Source organism: Cydia pomonella, chromosome 20, assembly GCF_033807575.1.
Source record: "Cydia pomonella isolate Wapato2018A chromosome 20, ilCydPomo1, whole genome shotgun sequence".
Classification (NCBI taxonomy): domain Eukaryota; kingdom Metazoa; phylum Arthropoda; class Insecta; order Lepidoptera; family Tortricidae; genus Cydia; species Cydia pomonella.
Window position 1 is genome coordinate 9,019,617 of NC_084722.1, and position 23,336 is coordinate 9,042,952.

The following is a 23,336-nucleotide window of genomic DNA, read 5'->3' on the forward strand; positions in this document are numbered from 1 at the left end:
ATTTTTATTGAATAAGAAGTCAAGTAAATATTTAATACGCCAGCGTTCTATACAAATCAAATTGGAATTAAATTATCAAATATACAAATTCAAATTATTGGTCGTTAAAATAATGCAATTATTGAATGCTAGTGTAACGTAAACTCAAAAACTACTGAACGGATTTTCATGCGGTTTTCACCTATCAGTAAAGTGATTGTTGAGGAAGGTTTAGGTGTATAATTTGTAAGGTTTTGTGTAACCCGTGCGAAGCCAGGGCGGGTGGCTTGTTATAATCAATTATTGCATCAGCTCTCATTCAACCAGATTTTCAATAATTTGGTGTCATTACCTAAATAACATATTAAAGAAATGAGACTAATCTATTTCAAATTACTTTTACTGTAGACAAGTTTACTACCACGAGGCAAATTGCGCTTTGGCCTAATGGGTTTGAAGAATATTGTAAATGTAAACTTATCACTTCATGTCATCAACAAGTTGCACCTTATTTCGTCTACCAAAGGTTGCAATCAGCTTAGCACTTAGTTAACGGTTATGGCGAGGTGTGGATGCAGTGTTCACCCTTGACGCGGAGACGTCTAGCGTCCAGCGCGTTTTTGCCAATAGTTACCTTATTGCTTCTGCCGAAAGTTTTAATCAGCTCGGCATTGTCCATGTTGAGATTGCCGCGGTCATCCTTGTTTCGGTCACGCCTAAACGCGCAGCGAATTTTAGCCAAATGGCACCTTATTGCGTTTACAGGAAGTCCTCATCAGCTTGGCACAGATTCCATAATAAGGTCGCCATGTTTGTTCTTGATACAGACTCGCCCGGTGTAACGCACCTCAACCAAATTACACCTTATTCTGTGTACTAAAAGTCGTAATCAGCGGCACAGAGTCCACAATCTGGTTGAGTCTCGTTCATGACGCGCAATCTTGCACTTTATTATGCCTATCTAAAGTCCTAATCAGCTCGGCACAGAGTCCATGATGAGATTCCCGTGTTTGTCTTTGATGCGAACCCGGCCTGATGCATAGCGCGTTTCTGCTGTGCCGTCGTTGTACACCAGCTTCACCGTGCCATCGGGGAACTCGCGGCGCTGTAACAAACGTTAAAAAATGATACATTTTTCCTCCTATACCTCTTATATTTGTCAATGAAATGACTGCCAGTGATATCAAAATCAACTTCATTATACTTGTCGCAAAACTAACTGCCGACTGAGATCATAATGCTATCACTTGTATCGTAATGTACTATTACGATAGAAGTGCAGAAAATAGGAAATTCGCAACGAGTGGTGATAAATTAAAACACGACCGAAAGCAGTGTTTTAAATCGACACGAGTCGCGAATTACCTATTCGCACGTGTATCGTACAACGTTTACAGTACATATGGCTCTTTAAAGTTTCGACATATGCACGGAAAGTGACCATTCCCGCACGCGTGCAGGAAAGTAGCACCATTAGTACTGAAAAATTGTTTACAGTACATATGGTGCTACTTTTCCGCACTAGTGCGTAAATTAGCACATTATGTAACTACATACACAATTACACATACAGTACACATGGCTTTTTAAAGTTTCGACATATGCACGGAAAGTGACCATTCCCGCACGCGTGCAGGAAAGTAGCACCATATGTACTGAAAAATTGTTAACAGTACGTATGGTGCTACTTTTCCGCACTAGTGAGTAAATTAGCACATTATGTAACTATGTTGAAAATTTAAAGGGTCATATGTACTGTAAAACGTTGTACGATACATGTGCGAATAGGTAATTCACAACTCGTGTCGATTTAAAACACTCCTTTTGGTCGTGTTTTAATTTATCACAACTCGTTACGAATTTCCTATTTTTCGCATTTGTATCGTAAATAACTATTTTAAATTATTATCATTCCAGAGTCTACGGAAGCCGGATGCGGAGAAATGTAGTTGAAATAGAAATTCATATGTACAATAATTTGGCAAGCTAAATTTGTCAGTAGAAAAAGGCAGCAAATTTCAAAAATGTAGGCTCGGAGGTGCTTAGCCGCGTCCACACAGAGCGAGCATACGCGCTCTTTTTCTTTTTTTTTTTCGCTCTTTCCTTGCGCTCAAACGGCCAGTGTAGACGTGCCTCGACCGAGGCGGCGCACTCAGGCGAGGAAAACGCGCGCACCGCGACATCGGCCGATGCACTTCTACACTGGCCGGTTTGTGCGCGAGGAGATTGCTTCGCGCGTCTGCTCGCTGTGTGGACCTGCCTGATGAATACAATTTTAAATTTCGCGATTTTTCCTACTGACAATGTTGGCTTGCCAGACTTAAGTTATGTTTAGTCACCTTATGGTCCTTAGTATGCACCTCCACCTGGCCGTTGGGGAAGAGCACGCGGCGCTCGCCCGACGCCGAGGCGGTGAGCGTGGCGCCGTCGGGGAAGCGCCACTCCTCGCGGACGTGCGGGTTCTTGGGGTCGAAGTAGCGGACGGTGCCGTTCGGCAGACGGATCTCGGACGAGCCGTCTTTGTAACGTTTCTCTACTTGGCCACTGAAATACATACATTTTAGTAAAATTTCCTTGTCAGTAAATTTGAAAAAAAAAGTAACATTTTGATATGATGAAATGAGTCAAACTGAGTTGTCAGGACTGCTTAGAATAATATGACACTGTTATGCCTTGATCACACGTACAGAGTACAGTGGCGAGAATACCCAGTTCGCGTGTACTTTGTGAGGTGTATTCCCATCTGTACCCGCTGATCGGTGAGCAGACACCCTTTGTGAGCCTTTTCTCGGCCAAAGGCACTCGGTCGCCACTGTACTCGATACGGCATCAAGGCATTAGACAAATTGAACAAGGTATAAATAAACTAGAATAACTCAATTAAGCATATACAGTACGTATTTAAAGTGTGAAAGTTATTTAAATGATATTTTATCTTCTGATAGTAAAAAAATAAAATATTAAAGCCAATCAATAAATTAAAGAATCTTACTCAGGAAACTCCAAAACTTCCAATCCATCAGGATGAGTTGTATGAAGGGTCTTTGTTTCAGCATAATAATACTTTATCCTCCCTTCATTGTAAAAGTTTTCTTTCACATCCCCATTGTAGTACACAAACTTGCTGTATTTGCCGTCTGCCGACAAATACTTCACATTACCGTTTGGAAATCTAAGTTCTTTGGAACCATCTGACTTCCTTATTTCAGTAGGGGTAAGTTCTGTTTTTGTGATACTGCTTTTGCTTAGAGGTGGCGCAGGGAATGATCTGTTGTCTAAATATTCTCGGTTTATGACAGTGGGTATTCTTTGGCTGCTACAGCTATATGTGTGGTTGCTTACAGAAGATATAGGTGACGTAGATCTGCCGTGAGAGTGATTAGATCTGCTGGTACTTGGTAAGTAATCAGGTTCATGGTTAATTACAGTAACTGGTGATTTGCCAGTTGACCTGTGACTTAATATAGACACTGGTGACTTGGATCTATTAGAACTGGATCCACTTGGGTGATTGCAAGGTGATATCTGCTTTGGAGACTTGGATTCTCTTATTGAAGCTGAATTAGATCTATGAATAAAAAAGTCATCTGTTTTTTGGTTTAGATTAGTTTTTTCAAAACTGTGGTTGGAACTTGAACAGATAGATCTTTGTTTGTCAACTGGTTCAACATCTTTTGAATGTTCTTGAAATCTTTGCATGTAAATTTTCTCTAAACTATTGTCATCTTCATTATCTGTTGCATCTCTCCCACTAGCAGATTCTGCATCTTCTAAACTTTCACTTTCATGATCATAGCGCCCATCATCAACGTAATCAGAGTGATATCTTTCTATATTTAAAGTTTGATTTCTTTCAGTTGGACTCACTACATCCCTCTGGCTAAAATACTTTGCATATCGAGAAGTTACATTAAGATTGGGCACACTCTTAGCTCTGGCTCTAAGTGGGTTCTTTGCTGCGGGCTGCACCCTACTTCTACTTTTCCTCTCTATTTCAAATGTTTTATATTTTATATCATCGTCAGGCACTACTTGCCTCTGAGCACTCTTTGCATTGCACAACTTCTTGTTGATTTGTTCCAAATATTTAATTTTAGTCATTCGCCTGGTAATGTCATTGCTGTGTTGGATCCTGCGATTCTCCTTTTTCAACTTTTCTACTTCTTCCTGCAAATCTTTTTTCTCTCTTTCTATCATTTTCAATTGATTGCGAAGCCTTGCCGCAACAGTGGTGTATTTAGCATCTTTAAGTCTCATTTCTTCCTTCAGGTCATTTATTTCTTTCTTCAGGGTAGCAACTTCATCTTTATCTTTTTTATTGAGGCGACCTCTCATCTCCCTCACTTGTCTTTCATAGATTTGTTTTTGCTTTGTCAATTTCTCTTTTTCCTCAGCTAAATAATATTCTGATAGAATTTTCTCCTCATTGAACTTCTGTTCAAAGGTAGATTTTTCTTCATAAAATTTTTGCTTCTCCATATCAATATCTTCTCTCATTTTAGTCAAGTTTGCATTTTCTTTTCTAAATGTTTCAATTTCATCCTCTAATTCACGGAGTCTATCTTTTAGCAGTTCACTTGTAGCAACTAATTTAGCATTCATTTCTGCCATGTTTTCTTTCATGCTGTCAATTTCTTTGTCATTATGACATTGTTTGACTTCTGCTTGTTTATCAACCTCTTTTGTTGTTTTGTTTGTTTTATTATGTTGGACAATCTGCTTTTTATTACTTTTAGAGATATCATGGAGGTTGTTGGATTCTTCTATAGTGTTATTACAAGAACAGCTGCATGCAGAAGAGCATGCTTCACTGCAATACTCTGTGTATTCACTGTTGCAGTCAATATCACTCTGACTGTTCACATTTCTAGTCTGGTGTACATCAGGGCATAAGGTCATCAGTTTAGGATTGCTGGCTAGACATCTCTGCATAATCACAGGAGTACTTTCTCCTGAACATTCTAAATTACTACCTTGTAAAAATCTATTCATAAATGAATTGTTCAAGTTGAAGCTTTCATGATCTACTTTGTTTTCAAGCAATTCAAACATATTTTGCTCTGCCATTTCCCTCTCCTGTCTCAGTTTCATAAGTGTTTCATCACAGCTGATATCTGAGAGAATGCTTTTGGCAGGAGAAGTAAAATTTTTATAATAGTCACTTTGCTTGAGTTGCCGAAGCAAATCATCCTGTTCCTTTGTCAGGACTGCCGCCCAGGTTTTACCCTTATTTGACAGTAAAGGATGTTTTCCTTTAGGTAGTTGTATTATTATTTCTCTTTGTTTTGGTGGTGAGAGTGGTTTTGGACCATGCAGTTCACAATTACTAGAATCAACTGCAGTAGTTGATTGTTTACTGTTCCCTTGCTTTGAATCTTGAGTGACTTTAATATTGGGTTGTTTGTTACATACTTCTTCTGGCTGAAGCACTTTGTCATTAACAGCAGGTTTCTTTTTAGGTTCAGGTTTTGGCTTAGAAACTACAATTTGAACATCTACATTTTTCCTTTTAGAATTTTCAGATGCTTTAGCTTTCACAGGTACATTTTTAGCATTAGAAGCTTGCTTCCAAGGCAAAGCATATGTACTTTGTATTACAGGTTTGTTTTTATGCAGCCCAAATCGGGACATACCTTCCCCTTTCTTGAGAAATGGCTTTTTGCTTTTACTTGGCAAATTTTCCTTTTCTATGATTTTGGGTTTAGGTGCATCCAACTCATTTTTAAGTTTTTCGATTATTAAGGCTTCAAAGTCTTTCTTAGGAGTCAGTACTGGCATATCATCAAGAGATATTTGTTTCTTAGCAGCTATAGACTGAGCCCCTGCTCTTGTACCAGACTTGGTTGGTGCTTGAGATGCATTTGAAGCTTTGCTTCTGCTAGAGACAGGAGAAGTAATAATGAATTCCGACTCTTGGGATAGGTTAAGGACAGCCACGCCTTCTACTAAGTCCTGTTGATTTAATTGCGATTTACTTGAGTGGAGTCGCGGGGTGGCGTCAGTTGAAGATTCGGAACTTCCAAGCAGGCTCCGGAATGTGTTAAAGCTCGTACTTGCACTAAACTGACTGACGATCTCCGTGATGCTGGAGTTCCGCGGCGACTCTTGATACAATTGGCGTTGTTTAAGAAGTTTGTCTTGTTGCAGCAACTGAAGCTGGCGCAACAGATGTAGTCGCTCCAATATTTGTGTGGGGGACAGCGACACGTCGCTCTCAGAATACGATTGGTTCATTGCAAGCGTTGTTTTAATAGCACATTTTATACAACAGCTAAACACTAATAACAAAAATCCCATAAAAATTCTAAAAAGTTGATAAAAACTAAGCGTTACAAATACAAACTGAAACTTTTGACATGACAGTGACAGCAGCAGGCACAGTTTTCCAGTGTTGCCAAACTTAATTTTCAAATTTTCCAGAAAACCAAATGTTTGTATAGAGCTGGTTAAACAATTTTGTCAGTAGAAAAAGGCGCGAAATCAAATATATTCTAAGAGATGATATCCTTTCGTGAGTAGGCGACCTTTTTTAAATTTGCTATCGTTTTCTACTGTCGATTGTCTTATGTTAGTACTGTCTTTGTCTTACATTAGTACTAGCACCCAATGGTCCTTGGTCTACATTTTGCATAATGAGTGAGTGAGACGCAATGCACATTGGACCAAGAAATTGTACAGGAATACCACCCTGAGATACATCAAATTCAATCGATTGACTAAATGCCGCAGTTAGGTATGTAGAACCCATATTTCAAAATCATTTAACTGTTTTTATATGAAACGGACAACCGCCTCCTTAACTTTATTAACATTAAAAAAACAAATCACACTGAAATTCTATAAAGTACAGAAATTACGCAAACTAGATACGCTGGCCACTTTTCATGAGGATGCCACAGATAATCTAGGGATGGTGTCCAAAGATAAGTCCAAATATGCAAACGTGAGGAAAATTTTTAGTCAAAGCTGCCAACTGCTTGTTTTAACAATAATAATTATTTAGTTTTAATTATATAGCTCCCATATTATTCAATCAAAGTAAAATGATTACTTTTACAATCTTTTTTTAATTATATTCTTTAATCAACTTAAATTAACACTTTTATAATTCTGTGTTGTCATGTGTTCAATTTTATCATGTGCCAATCAGCGTTATAAATATTGCAACATTGAACCATGCTGTAGCCAATAAATGTCAAAATTTCTGTCCATCTTTATTCAAAAATCATTTGATTATTCACGAGCAAAACACAGCGTAGTAATCATGTCCAAAAGAAGTGGCTTCCATAGAGCTCCTAAATTTAAGCCCGAAGTGAAAGTGGTCCAAAAGCCTCCTAAGCCCACCATAAACATGTTCAGAACTGAGAAAGTTGAGGTTCTCCCTGAACCTATAAAATCTGAAGCTGATAAAAAGCTTTACAAGTAAGTTTTTCTTATTTTATTTATTAAATAGGTAATAAAAATAACATTGATGAAATGTGATGTAAAGAAGTTCAATCATATATTTTTACAGTTCATCAAATTTGTTTACCATAATTTATGCAAATGCAAAGTGTAAAAAAACAGGTAATTGGCAATAATTGGCAAAGTATAATTCTTTAGATGTAAAAGTACATTGTTTTTTATAATTTTTCAGAACAATTAGGTTAGAAAATGGTTTAACAGCTCTACTCATATCAGATCCAACTGGGCTTGATGTAGTGGATGATACATCCAGTGAGGAGGAGAGCAGCAGTTCGGATGATACCAGTGGTCCGGAGAGTGACACACAGTCAGAACGGTCCGGAACCAGCGACCAACATGGGAATAAAAGGCACAATGACTTCAATGAAGAGAAGCTGGTAAGTCTGTAAATCACGTACACTCATTTGTTTAATCAATCCATGTAAATCTGATTATGCTTCCATTGATTCATAAGAAGATTGTTTACAAAAACATGCTTCTGCAATAAAAGTATTATGACAGTAGTTTTTAAAATTTTATACATACATTTAAATTTACAAAAAAGGAGATACAAATAATGTAATAATATGGATTATGGGAATAGGTATAAGTATTACCAATTTTCTTTTCTTTAATAATATACATTGTGGGTTGGTAAAACCTGACAGATTTTAAAGGTGTATTCTTAACCGCATTTAGAAACTGAAATGTGTATGAAATTTTTCTGAAATCACAAAGTTTTCTGAAATCAGTCTTGTTTTAGAGATAATGACAATTGTTGTAAATATTTGTTTCTGTAATAACTTAGTGAAAAACGCCTTTTTGGCTATGACACTGCCACTGTGTGACTTGGTTTAAACATACCTATTGACAAACATTAAGCTCGAAATTTTAGTCTGTAAATTTAAAAAACTACTTATATCTGTATTTTTTTTCGCCAAGATGTAAAAGAAATAATGTGTCTTGTGCAGAAAACGCAAAAAAATTGACCAAAATTTGCTTATGACCTCAGGAATGCATGGTTAAAATCTGTCGGGTTTTACCAGCCCCTGTATAAAATTATCTACCAACCATATAGATATAAAATTTAAGAAACCTGTACTCTCTTGACAATGGGCTCGTTTCTTATAATCATCATCTTCCTCACATTGTCTTGGCATATTTGCCATGGCTCATGGGAGCCTGCGGTCTGCTTGGCAACTAATCCCGGGAATTGGCATAGGCACTAGTTTTTACAAAAGTGACTACCATCTAACCTTCCAACCCAGAGGGTAACCTAGGCCTTATTGGGATTAGTCCAATTTCCTCACCTTACTGTTTTGTACATTAGTTCCCAAAAAAATCATTAGTTTGAGCTGGGGTTTGAACCCGCGTCCTCCGGATAGCAAATCGCACACTCTTATTGCTAGGCCATGGGGGCTTGATTCTTATAATTCTGTTTTTATGACCCTTATACTAAAATAACAATTAGCCAATGAACTACCCATTCACCCTGTTTTTGTACGAGAATTATAGTTAGCTGTTGTTTGTTAGACAAATTAGGGCATTTTAGGTTCTGAGATACTTAAAAACATGATACCATTTTTAAAGCAAGATCATGATTATGCACTTAAAATAATTCAGAATAAGAAGCTTTTTGACGCCACACTGTGGTTGAAATTGACGAACAAACCAAAATTGTTTTTTTTTTTTTATTGAAATAGGTTTTACCCAGCATTGTTAAGGTAACTTATGAGTGTCGAGTTATGATTTTTTTCGAAATAAATATATGGATCAATTCATCAAACATCAAAAAGTAATATCCTCGCTGATGGTTATTGTTACCAATTATTTGTGATTTTTTGTCATACTTTATATTTCCGTCACGGGTACGTTTTTTTACATCGTTGTTTGTTTCTATGGAAAAGTGGTAAAAACCGAAATTTACATTTTGCATGCTAAACTATGAATTTCAAAGGATTTGGCTTGAAAAAGTCGTCATTTTTTTTTTTCGATAAAAACGTATGGAACGGGAACAAAAAACCAATATAATCCTCGAAAATGGTTATAACACGAATTATTATTATTATTATTTTTAATTCGTTTATTGTTTTATGAAAAATAGAACATAACCAAAGTTACTATTTCAATTTTTTTTTGGATTCACTATAAGACCATAACGATGCTGAGCAAAACCTATTTCAATAAAATAAAAAATTAAAAATATCAACTTTGGTTTCTATGTCATAAGAGCCGAATTTCAGCCTACAGTGCAGCCATACCTGACCAAACGACCATGTTTACAATTAATGTTGTATAACAAAAAGTCAACCTTCATATTAAATAGATCACATCAATTATTCAACAAAGTTCATACTGGCATGACCGCTTTTTTGACTGTACACAAAAGAAACAAATACAGAAGGTTTACTCTACTTGACAAAACATCTAAATTTATATTGAATTAAATGAGTATTTTCATATTTCGAAAATTTTTGAATTGTATACCTACCCTATTTCATAGTTAGAAGGTTTTGAGTTGTTTTTACTTAGATTCAGGTCTTCATTTGTTAGGTTTTGATTGTTTGTATGGAATTGGATTGTTAAAAAACAGACTGGTAACTTCTATATCAAGGATTATAAAATATAGTAAATCCAACTAGTTTAGCTTGTTCTAGGTCCATAGTGGTCATTCAAAATTTTAAAAATGTCTAAGAAACCTAAAGATTATAATTATCAAATCCCTATAAAACGATACCCCACTCAACATAACATAGCATTTTGTTTTTTTTTTCACAATATGACATCTAATTGTCGCCATAGTGTTTAATCTTTACTAAGACAAATTGATTGACGTAAGATTCATAGAGTGCCACAAAGAAAGAAACATTCATACATAGACTGATCATTCTAATCAACACATTACCCACCCTCCTATGCTTCGCATGTGGGGTAAAAAGTAGGGAAACTTTTTTCCACCTTATTTAAAACTACAACCTCAATTCGTTAATTTATGTTTTATCCCTTTCTTACACATACATTATTCAAAATGACAGATTAAGACAAACACTGTAGACACCGATTTTGTTCGTGAAAATAATGATTTTTCAGCACCACTTCGCTTATTTCCAGAAATATTCATATTCATGTAACATAACGAAAGTGACGTAAAATTGGATATTTTTGCTTAAATTCCATGGCGGGTGTGTCGGAATCGGATTCTGATTATATTGTTTGTTTTGTCTAAGGTATTTAAATAATTAGATACAAGAATGCTATTTTATGTTCCGTTGATTAACGGTATTTCTTTATTATTACGATTAGACGCCCTTTGTACGAAGTGGGCCTACTGTTATTCTTGTTTAATTTTCATCTTCATGCTGTGTAATGCTCCACTGACCAAACTTAGCACCTAAATGATTACGAACCTTAAGTGTAACGATATAAGATCCATAATATTATTTGGACTTACATTTTTTGTCTATTAACCAAATCTGATCCTGATATCAATTAGTTATGGCTGCATGTTAATTTTATAATGCCAATAATATAAATATTTTCCTTATTTACCTATACTTTCACTAAAACCCGTTTACCGGCATAAGTATGTTAAACAAGTTGTTGATAAATTATAGTTACACACTAGTTGGAATGTTTTGTTGAGTAGTCTAACGCTAGGAGGCAAAACCTGAATGTATGATAATGAAGTATGTAATTTATTTGCTTTTTGAAAAGTTCCATTCTGCGCGAACAATTCAATCTTGATGCTCTTTGCAATGTTCCGTTCCGGCGAATAATTAATTCTTCAATAATCCACAAATTCAAAACCAATTTCGTGTTTAAACCTTACTCTTTCATAATGTCAAGCCATTTCCGTCAGTAGTAAAAAGCGGCAAATTTATAATGTAGGCGCAAATAGATATAACGATCCCATTAAAAAATTGAAATTCGCCCCTTTTTCTACTGACAAAGTTGTTTGGTAGACTATATTAGTTGTATTACGTATAGTAGATAGGCTGCGGAGATTGCTTGCCATCGGGCAGGCCGTATGCTTCTTTGCCACCGACGTAGTATAAAAAAAAAGTAGATACTTACTAAGGACTTACAGGATACAGCAACGTCAGCAACTAATAAATATCTCATTTTAACAAGAATATCGGTATATAACGTATACTTATATGTCCGGTTAGCTTAGGTTTAGAGGTCTTGATGGAGCCTAGTGGTAGTGGTCGGTATACTCGTGAGTAAATAGCAAGATGACTTAGATGATGGGCCTTGAGGACCTTTATATGCCGGCCACGTATTCTTTTTTAAATATTACCCCTTTACGAGTATGCTCGGTATTATAGTAATAATAACATATATCTATTAATCTATGGAAGCGCGTACTTGGAGTGCAAAGACGTAGTCTTCGCTTTTGTATTGTATATTTAGGCAAATGAGTGTGGTATGCAACTATGCATTCCTGCATAAAGTTTCTATACGCTTTACGCTGACGGGGGCTTAGTGCTATAAGGACAACTGCAGCTTATGCGAAAAATCGTCAAAATCTCAGAGATCGAGGTTTAGCTCTCGACATTTTCTCCCCCAAAACTTAACAAATCCTAACGAAATTTTAGGTACGGTATTAGCCGGGTCCACACAGAGCGAGCATACGCTCGAGGCAATTTCCTCACGCATAAAACGGCCAGCGTAGACGTGCCTAGGCCGAGGCGGCGCGCTCGGGCGAGGAAAACGCATCGCGCCGCCTCGGCCGAGGCACGTCTTGCCTCACGCGTATGCTCGCTCTGTGTGGACCCAGCTAATGAGAAAGAAATTTCAGTGTGTGACCGGTTTGATTTTTGTTGCGTTTATTATTGCCGATGTTGTACGCTAGGCGCCTGTTTATTTGGCCGTTTTTAGTGCTATTCGAAGTAACCTAATTCTTACTTTAACCACAAATTTTTGAGGCCAAAAGAAGGAAAAAATGTTATATAATTTTAGGCCAATTTCAGAAAAAAACATTTTTTGTTTGTTTTTTACTGTATTTTTTTTATTTTCGATCGTAGCTGTAGGCCTTTATAGATAATATAATATAATATTAAATAAATAATATTATAGGACATACTTACACAAATTAACTGCTATGCCCCACTGTAAGTTCAAGAAGGCTTGTGTTGTGGGTAAGGGTACTCAGACAACGATATAATTATATAATATACAAATACTTAAATACATAGAAAACATCCTTGACTCAGGCGCAAATAACACAAATAAATGCCCTTACCGCGATTCGAACCCAGGACCATCGTCATCTTAAGCAAGGTCACCACCGACTAGGCCAGACCGGTCTTCAAATAAATAATAAATAGGTTTCTGTAGGTATTATAGTATTACATTAATTCTATGCGTCTCGACAGGTGCGTCGGTCCAAACGCGTTCTAAAGGCATTCTTGAAGAGAATATGTATAAAGCGCTGCAAGGATATCTTTCATGGCCTAACTCTCGATACGGTATGAGCTCTAAGACTATCGCCGTAGGTTGCAGGTTGTCATAGGGTAATTAGAGTTTAAACTTTTACATTACACACAGTAGGAGGAAGTAACCCGACAAACTTTAGCCATAGATTTCAATGCTTTATTTAGAGTGTAGTCACAAAATTGCTTAGTTTACGAGATATTCTTCCCGTTTCAAGTTTAAAATCCTTATGTCTGACTCATCCTATTCAATTGGTTCCCATACGCCAGTGGCTGTCAGTTGTCTATTGTTACTACCGCAGCGAAGCACGACCTAGGGCACAGTATACAAAAAAATAACGCCGTTAGGAATACGTTGTTAAAGTTGGTCAAATTTACCCACTGTACCTAGTTCTATGCACTGGTTCGAATATAACTTTTACCCTTTTTAAATTGCCCGGAGTCAATTTCAAGATATTCCAAGTGAATATTGTGGAGGATTAATAAAAAGTATTTTAGATTATATGAGTAACATTTATTCCTACCAAATAAGTAAGCTATGATTGCTCCAGTTGCGAAGACGATATGCAACTTGTCACCATTAGATGTTAGACATATATTATCACATGTCAGATTGTTTGTTACGAAAAAATTACGAGTTTCGAATTATCAATCATTATAGTAGGCTTAACGTTAGAATGCTATTTGACAGTTATAAATTGACCCTTATATATGAAGCCATACGGTTCAACTTATAGCCTTATCATCATATATATATAAGGGTCAATTCATAACCGTAAAATATTGGTTCTGACGTTGCGTTGACTGGAAGCGAAATTTTTCAGCCAAGAGAAAAGGCAACGACCGTTTCTCTATACAAACGTAGTCCTCATTTTCCTTCCTATCGCCGTCTGCGTGGCGTTCAAAAGGTAAATGAGTGCTTTTATTTATCAGATAGTAAAATTCGATTCTGTTATTTTAATACACAAGTTGCCCAAAATTAGAATGAGCTTAATGGGATATTGGCTAATTAACTCAGTACCTAGGATACGAAAAATAGCTTAGTTCTTGGTTACTAAGTTTGTCAGTCGCTTCTTTAAACGCTAAAAAATGGAAATAACTGGTAAATACTAAATAGTGGATGTGTCGTGAAATTGCAGTGTTATTGTGTCCAGCCTTGCGTAGCGTAACGTATCATTATTTCAGTTCATTGTTGGATATTCCGGTTTTACTAAGTCTAACTATTCTAGTAGTTTTTATTTGAAATGGCGAGAAAGGCAGTGGTTTTGAATGCAAGTAAACTCCTATGTAAATTTAACACGTATGGTAAATAATGTCTGTTACGACAGCATAATATATAAGCTAAGCTAGTGAGAAGCTAAGTGAAAGCGTGTAGCAACGTCGATGTATCATAGAAAAATAACACTAAAACGATAATTAACCTGCCTTGACTTCTTTATTAAGGCAGTTAAAATGAAATCGTAAACTTTCCAGATATCCCCATGTCTAGAAAGCCTAGAAATCGATACCTGGTTCAGGTCAGGGTTACACACGTTCCGTTGATAACAGCTCGTGATTGAATCACGTAAGCGTACAATAGCGGCAATGGAAACGCTACTTATCGCAATATTTTGTAACTATTCATTGATAGAAGGCAAAATACTTTAGATTAGGTATATTTTTGATACCACTGGAAAATGGAACATATTCACAATAAATGGGACTACCGACCTTTTTAGGAAAAAATATTGGCAGTTACCGATTAAGATGATTCCTAGTATGCATTTTTTTGCATATACACTGAAAGAAAATGTTTGCATAACAGTAATAGTACATTGTATATTAAGGGCGGTTAACAAGAATTTACGAACAAGTGTTAATTTCATAATCAGTAAGTTTTTTTTTCTTCAGTTTAATGCCTTGTTGACGACCGGCATAGCTGTAGGTACCATCGCCCACACTGTTAACTGTCCATCGGTGGACCTTACTCGTATTACAAAAGGCATAAGGTCTACCGATGGACAGTTAACAGTGTTGCTGTTTGTACCGACACATAGACGTATATGTACTTGGCGTCAGGAGCAAGAACATCGTAGGTTTTCGTTTTAAGTGCGAAACTTTAAACGGTTTCAGGAAGAAATATGGGTTGGGAAATGAATCGTTTCCGAAACAAATGTTCTGACAAAAACGTCAGTTGACCAACATTGCCACAGACACGGATGACTAAACAGAGTATAATATAGTTTTCTTCAACCTAGCGTTTTCCCGGCCTAGCGCCAGGGTCCGCTTTCCTACTTAATCTTCTCCACTTTGCCCGGTCTTCGGCATCCTCAGATGTGAGATTAACAGAGTATAATATAGTACTTTAAAAAAATCTTCCTCGTTACATCTGCCATTTATTTTCATAACTCTTGTTTAGCCACACATGTAGTTTCAATAAATGTGAGTCGAACTCTTTAAGGCGTATATACGCCTAAAACTTGCTAACAGTTTCGCTGTTTGCGTGCTCGCCTCATCATCAGATCAGGTCAATACTGAATGATTGTATTGTCAACTGGATTACATGCATCGTCGGCTTAGAATACGTTTGTGCCATATCCATTTTTGAGCAAAATCGTTTTTTAATGATCCCTAAAGCAACAAAAATATGCTATAATTGACACTAATCGATAAAATAAAAATAAAAAAACATTTTTCAAGAATGCTGTGCCATTTCCGCATTTTACGAGAATAATTTACACTCTGTTAACAGAAAATTATCACAAAAGTTGTGACATCCAACATTTTGTGTTATATCATACATTGTACTTTTAACATTTACTGATCAAAAACGGATAATAGGTATATGACTATAATGAATATGCTTTTATTTCATGATTACCACTATTTTCAAAATATTTGTATGTATTAATAGTGAACATATCTGCCCAAATGATAAATAAGTTAAATAATTCCTAAATATAAAACTTCGAAAAATATATTTTTTGTTTCGTTTCGCTCTCCTGCAAATGAATGTACTTAAGTGGCATATGGGTATGGCACAAATGTATACTCGACCCGTCGGCGTCGGTGACTATGTACCGTCGTACATAGTCACCGACGCCGTACACCGTAAAAATTCAGTAAAAATTTGTAAGCTGCTGTCTACACTGCGTACCTCGGTAGTAGCACAGTTGGTCTTACAATTGGCTCGCGTTACGTTACTGTTTACTTACGCAATATTTGGGTTCCAACGCTGTTGCGTGACATTCTCTCGGTTACAGGATTTGCTATTATATTCCGACAATACCTGAAATTATCAACTTTAAATCGTTCGCATAATCACCAGTTTATGTAAAGTTATTAATATTGTAAAAACTGTAGAGGTGCCTCTTACGACCCACCCACAAAACAGGTAAAAAATGACATAAAAACTAGTATGGTCTGTTGGCAGATTTGCTTAATGTATACGGCCCTAAATGACTATAAATAATCATCAGACCTGTTAAAGGTCATACAACGATACCTACGTATATTATGTATTCATATTGTTTTTGCTAACAAAATACTCATACTTTAGTACGGTGAAATAAATTGGCTATTCCAGAGAAAACTGTCATATAATCGGTCAAACCGTATAAAAAAAATATTTGACAGTAACAAGATAACGCGTAGCTATAGAAAGTGACGTCTCCTTCATCCAATTATTGCGCAAATAACGCGATCATAAAATGTGACATATGACAGTATTTAATTAAATTTCATGAGTAAAACCTCGTCGGAGTAAATTTTTAAGGTTTTAAGGCTTAAGCTGACGCAGTTTATAACCTTTTAAAGTCTTACTATGTTGCTTGAGTTTTAGAATTGGCTTAGGCTTATCAAGTTAAGCCTACTTACGATACTTACATGCTTTAGAATGACGCGACACGTTAGAAGCCTATGTTTACAATTCACCAATTACAATTCGAACACGAAAGCGGAATTCGAACACGGGAGGGAGGGGAAGAATGTGCGCTGTGGCCAGACACCTGGGCTAGCACCTGGTGTGGGAGACAAGCGTGGGTTCACTGGGCTCATTTCCCTTCCAAAGTATTTGTGCGCAAAGTGTCCTTTACTAGAGTAATTTTAGTAAGATCTATAAATATCCAATTGTTTCAGGCGGCATGTGCGCTCTGCGTGGGCGTGGGCAGCTATAGCGACCCGCCCGACATACAGGGGCTGGCGCATTTCGTCGAGCACATGGTGTTCATGGGCAGCGAGAAGTACCCCAAGGAAAACGAGTTTGACGCTTTCATCAAGGTGAATGTAATATCCAAAACAAGGAACGTCTAGTCTCTCTGATTAAACGGTCGTGTAACGATCCGAGATCAAACATGTCAAGTAGATCATTGGTGATAGACGTTCGGTTTGGGTCATGTCAAGTTGCTCGTAAAAGTAGTGTGCTTATCACTGTTCTAAAGATGCTTTCGAACAGTTAACTTGAGCTTCCTCTATCTTGGGAATAATAGCTAACTTGAGTGCTATCCGTAGGTAGGTATATAGTATGTATGGATTTGCTGCCTATTCTCACATAGCGGTCCTACGACCGGGAAAATAAATGGTGACCTTCGCAAAAAATCGAGCTGAAGGGAATAGAGTCAACAAACTTTTAATTTGGGCCATTGTCTACAGAAAAAAGGAGGTTCAGACAACGCCTCAACGGATTGCGAGGTGACGACGTTCTATTTCGAGATCCAAGAGAAGCACCTCCCACACGCAATGGATATGTTCAGCCAGTTCTTCGTGAGCCCCCTCATGATGAAGGAGGCTATGCAGAGGGAACGAGAGGCAATACAGTCAGGTGAGTTTTCTTTATTTTTATATTAAAATAAAATAAGACTCCAACCACGCCAAGTTTTCATGCCAAATGCTTCGTCAAATATGCTATGAATTCGGTGCAAACTTAGCATGATCGAAGTTTAGGCTCTTGTTTAGTCTTTAGAATATTCTCCTTCCAAATTTTAAGTCCACGTTTACAGAGTTTGCTATCGCCGCGCCATCGGACTCCAACCGCAAAGATCAGCTGCTGTCCAGCCTGTTCCCTGAAGGACACCCCGCGCGGACATTCACGTGGGGCAACCTTAAGAGCCTGAAGGACATGGTCGAGGACGACCACCTACACAAAGCTGCACACGACTTCAGGAAACGACACTATAGCGCGCACAGGATGACGCTTGCCGTGCAGGTAACTGAATCTCTAAACGTGGGATCGGGACAGGCTTAACTGGTTACACACTAGCTTTGCTGCAGCAGCCTAAAGGATATGGTCGCGGATCGCGGATGACCACCTACACAAAACTGCCCATGAATTCAGGAAGCGCCACTATAACGCGCACAGAATAATGCTCGCCGTGCAGGTAACTGAAGCTCAAATCGACGAATCTCGAGAAGCTTGAGCGGTGAAACACGAACTTCCCTACAGATGACTAGTGTTTTTATATTAAAAAAATCTCTTACACATATAAAACGCGCGTTGTAGTTCTGAAGCCTTCATCGCTGGAGAGCTTAATTGATTTATAATTTATATATGTATGTATAGTAGTGTGACGACTTAAAAACACAAATCAAAACATTTAATTTATTCCCAAAGTTGTATAGTACACAAGTATGTTACGTTAAACACCAATTCATTAATATATCTTGTTAACTTACCTAAATTAATATAAAATTCGAAGTAAATAGGTTGTAGAACCATTGTTTATTATAGAAATGCGAAGAAAGTAGATTTAGGATCGAGTCATAGATCCTATTAAATAGAGGTTATCAGATCAGTGTTCGACATTTTGTTATGAACACCTGCCATACAAATACTAAATTAAATGCGTTAATCACTATATCGATTTAACCATTGGTATTGAATCGATTCGAAGATCGACCGAGTGACATAAATTCGATAGTAGGTGTCCAAATAGTACTACGCCTTTCTTAAATCGATAAATGATTAATTTACGATTTAATAATTAGGTTAAGTTTACGTTTTAGGTCGAAACGCGTTTTTATCAATGAGATGTGATGTGATTTCACTAGGTAGGTATATACTTTTAAATCGAACTTTCTTGAAATGTGGATGGAGTGAGAGTTTTCAACAATTTTATCGTATCTTGTATTCTGCTTAGGACGTATTATGTAATAACTATACTTTTAAGGCGCTCTTATAGTCGGATTTTAGGTTTTTGAGGGGGTGAAGCAGACGAAGTGGTAAAGCAGGCAGGCGGGCGCCCCGCGCGCCGCGCCCGCAGCACGCCTACGTCCTTATTCTGACGCCATCCGTATTCTGGTTTGTTAGTTCTGGGATCTTTTCCGGAAATTTATATTGATTATGATTTATACTCAATGAAATTAAAAATTAGAGAGTATACCACGGCAAATTGAGAACCTAGTAAAATTATACCAAATCGTTTTGTGACGAAATAATATTACTTACTAATTCAGACAAAATTTAAGTTACAACTGTCTGCTTTAAATCATATACATATATAGATACCTATTCAAAACTTAATTGACCTTAAAAATGCAATAGAAGTCAATTTGGGGCAAGTAGTGAAAGAAGGAAGGATACTAGCAAAGGTAAGTAATTTGTGGAAGTGAACGTAAAAAGGTATCATTTTTTTGCAGGTATTGAGATAACTCAAAACATAAGCACAAGGTATGCATAAGCATATGTAGCTCCAAAAAGTAGATAAAATTTGCTATCTTCTCAAAAAAGAACCATGACTCTAACGGTAACAACTACTTCTTTATTATTTTTTGAATTGACGACGATTATAAATTTTAAATGCAAAAGTCGAGAAAACTGCTATTGTTATTTATTATTTAAAGTTTATAATGGTAAAAAATACACTTCTACTTCGAAGTTATATAGTAATGAGTATAATTCACTGACTTTAATTAATGTCTAATACAGAAGCAGTCTGTTGTCTATTACTCTGTCTCTAATTAAATATTACAAGTATATTTGACCCACTGAGGTTTCAGATGAAGTTGAAAATCTGTATACATATGTAAGTAGGGTGACAATGAAATATTATGGTACTATCGAGCTGATCTGATGCATGAGAGAGGAGGTGGCCATAGGATCTCAGTGTCAAAATATTGCAAGTATCGCAACCTAATTGCGTTTGAGGTTATTAGGATTGTCTCAATGAGTATTATTTTCCTTTGGAAAGAAGTACAATTAAGACCTGTTCTGTAAAGTTAATTAATATACTTAAAATAATATACAAAATTAATATAAAATAGTATTATTAAATTAATATACAAAACTTTCCGATGAACAAAATTATTTTATCTTTAACTATGTTATTTATGCCTTCAAGTGGTGGACGACCACTCACGGGTCGATGCGATAGCCAGTAAGCTGTCGGCCAACAAAGGGTGGTTAGTAAGGTGTTGCCATATTTAGTTGCAAAATTGAAGGCTTTGAAGTATATTTACGCTCTTCTAGCGCCCAAAAGTAGCTAGCAAGTTAGACAAGGAAAACATACATACACACGTTTGGTAACGCTTGGTTGCTAAGGACTGTTCATCCAGGAGCAAATGCCTAGGTCCAGTTCTATCTTGATTTTTAAAGAGGTTATTTTGTAAGTACACGGTGCCCGCGACGAAACGGAAAGATTTTAACAGTATATTCCGGATCGTATTTAGAGACAAAAATGTCATATAAACTTTTTTAATTCGCCTAGTTTCAGAGTTAATACCAATTTAAAAAAAATAATTGTGTTTCAGTGCATTACGTCTTTTTGATGGCTATGTCGCCACTTTGGGACCTAGTCTAGACTACCTTCTTGGCAGATATCAAAGTGACAAGGTACCCTTTGATTAGACTAATTTTTACGAAAAAAAAGTACCAATTTATATTAATCCATAAATGTTCCAAGAACATGAACTTATTACGTTTAAAAACATACAAAAAGTAAAAAATTTTTTTTTTTGGCGGAATTGACATATATTTGTACATAAAATTCTTCTTATGACTTCAGAAATACGTGGTTAAAAAAATCCGTTTCTTCACGGGAACTTTTTATGACTTAACCTTTGAATTTTAAGCCCTACGTAGAAAATTAATTAACAATTACCTCCAATCATAACTTTGTTTTGTGGTGGTAGGTACTCATTTTTAATAAGGAAACTGGAAAACTGTCACTGTTGCTAGGTTTGATTAGTTAGGTGCATGTGGCGAAATGCATAAAAATTACAATAATTTAACAACAACAAGGACAACAGAAGGACGTGATGTCACGATCCTCAGCATTGAGGGACCGACTGCTTATTCTAACGATATACGCTTCAATATATAATTTTATACATAGATAAGCTTAAATAGTTGAATTTGTAATATTCTCTAAAGCCGCGCTGAACACCTCCCGCCACTTGACTCCTTTTCACGTTTTCGCTGCCGCCATTTGAAGGGATATGTTATAGGCCTTGACTAGTGATTAATTTCAAAGTAAACCATTTTAATACATACATATTACACATACGCTCCCTAATACAAAAATGAAGAAAATATCTTTTGCGAAACTTTCGAACGATTTTCCACTAATATTTTGAAATGTGCAGGAAAAATAGTAAAAGCACATCACAAAGACAACAAGGTCCAAGGTTTCAAAGAAGAAGGTAAAATCATTGCTGAGACCTGAAATTGGCGGCAGAATGTCATCGAAAATTATACTAGATAAAAGAAATAAAATGTCACCAGTTTTCATACAAAATAGAAATAGCATGGTATAAAAGTATTCAAACCCATATAACTTTACCAAACTTTTACAGAGGGTTTTATGTTTAGTATTATCATAAATGGAATTTAGTATCATTCTCGAATTTACAGAATAATTAACTAGTCAAATAAAAATATTGGCGAGAGGTACAAATATATCCGAACTTGCGAAAATTTTGTATGGGACTTGAAGGGTAAATATCACTCCTGCTCACCTTACAAAATCAAATAATCGATAAATGTAAATGAAGTCTTATATGTATTCCATGATACATTAAAATATGAGAGTTAATAAGCCAGTAATACCAACCAAAATCAGCATTAGTTCTTGTAAAAAGACTTAACGGAACAGGCTATATAACACAAAACTATTACGCATCCACAAAAACGCATGTAACTCGGAAACATGCAAACATACAGGGTGTGGTGGCATTCCTTGCTTCAGCTCATGGGACTTTGGGGCTTGTTGCTCGTATTTTGTCCTATAATGGCGACAATACCCAAATACCTTTAGTAGCTGAGGCTTTTTCTAGGTGGTCCACGATTTGTCAAACTGATGAGCGTCCTGATAACCTCAGTTCCCTGAGAGCATGGGATGATATCTTGTGTAAAGATATTTTCGCAACTTTGCTGGGCAGCACGGCTGGGTCGAACTTAGCGCGTCTCAAGGCCGCAACTAGGCCCGAATCGGGAGCATGGCTCCAGGCATTACCTTCCCCTCAGCTAGGCACCTTGCTCGATAATGACTCTCTGAGGATAGCGGTTGCCTTGCGTTTAGGTTGTAAAGTCTGCGAGCCGCACCGGTGTGTCTGTGGCGTCATGGTCGAGGAGGATGGCCACCATGGACTAAGGCATCACGCAATAAATGATGCGATTCGCCGGGCTCTAGTATCAGCCAACATTCCGTGTGTGTTGGAGCCTCCAGGATTGTCTCGCACTGATGGCAAAAGGCCGGACGGACTTACATTGGTTCCATGGCAAAAGGGCCAGTGCTTCTTGTGGGACGCCACGTGTGTCAGCACGTTTGCACCGTCTCACCTTAGCCTAACGCTTAGATCTGCTGGGGCAGCTGCTGAATATGCGGCCAAACTCAAGCACGCTAAGTACAGTGCCCTGGAACCAATCTACGATTTTGTGCCAATTGCAGTGGAGACTGCGGGACCCTGGGGAACAGAGGCTAAGGCTTTTGTAAAAGAACTTGGTCGCCGACTTAGGGATAGGGGCTGTGATCCACGCTCCGGGTCGTATCTGGTGCAAGGGATTTCATTGGCTATACAACGTGGCAACGCTGCTAGCGTAATGGGAACTTTTGGATCAGATGCGATTCGGGGTGGTCCTTTTCAAATGAAATGATTGTGTATTGAACATGACGAAGCCTGTTGCGGATAGCTTTATTGTTTGTGTGCAATGACGACGCCTGTTGCTGATTTATGGTTGTACCCTCCTGACGAAGCCTGCGTTGCGGATATGAATTTGTCATTATTTTATTAATGCTTGATTTTGATTAAATAAAATTAAGATTTTAACTCGGAAACTAAAAGTCGTGAAATGGTACCTTTCACTAAGCACTCCCACATATTTAAATCCAGTATATCTCCTACATTCTGTATGTTTTAAATTGAAGGTGTTCCAATACAATGACATATAAATTAAACAAGCGGATTAATTTTATTTGTTTACGTTTAAGAAATTCAATTTGATTATCATTGTAATAGCAATTTAAAATATTTTTTCATTCCTCATGCTCTGAAAGTGGGTCTTTGTTG

The 23,336-nt window shown here is 37.0% G+C and overlaps 2 protein-coding genes across 2 annotated transcripts in view; one reads left to right on the forward strand and one right to left on the reverse strand.

The window, feature by feature from the left end:
- Positions 1 to 187: 187 nt before the first annotated feature.
- Positions 188 to 6,445, reverse strand: LOC133528746 (centromere protein J). The gene is made up of 3 exons (XM_061866197.1): positions 2,972 to 6,445; positions 2,319 to 2,523; positions 188 to 1,084 (listed from the first exon to the last, which is right to left on the reverse strand). The coding sequence occupies exons 1-3, from the start codon at positions 6,274 to 6,276 to the stop codon at positions 953 to 955; spliced, it is 3,642 nt and encodes a 1,213-aa protein (XP_061722181.1). The 5' UTR covers positions 6,277 to 6,445; the 3' UTR covers positions 188 to 952.
- A 674-nt stretch (positions 6,446 to 7,119) lies between these two features.
- The window catches only part of LOC133529194 (nardilysin-like), a 35,751-nt gene continuing 19,534 nt past the window's right edge, over positions 7,120 to 23,336 (forward strand). The window contains exons 1-5 of the mRNA XM_061866850.1: positions 7,120 to 7,401; positions 7,616 to 7,820; positions 16,974 to 17,114; positions 17,487 to 17,655; positions 17,834 to 18,039. Of these exons, the coding sequence (XP_061722834.1) occupies positions 7,172 to 7,401; positions 7,616 to 7,820; positions 16,974 to 17,114; positions 17,487 to 17,655; positions 17,834 to 18,039 (951 nt within the window). The 5' untranslated portion in view covers positions 7,120 to 7,171. The remainder of the gene's footprint in view (positions 7,402 to 7,615; positions 7,821 to 16,973; positions 17,115 to 17,486; positions 17,656 to 17,833; positions 18,040 to 23,336) is intronic.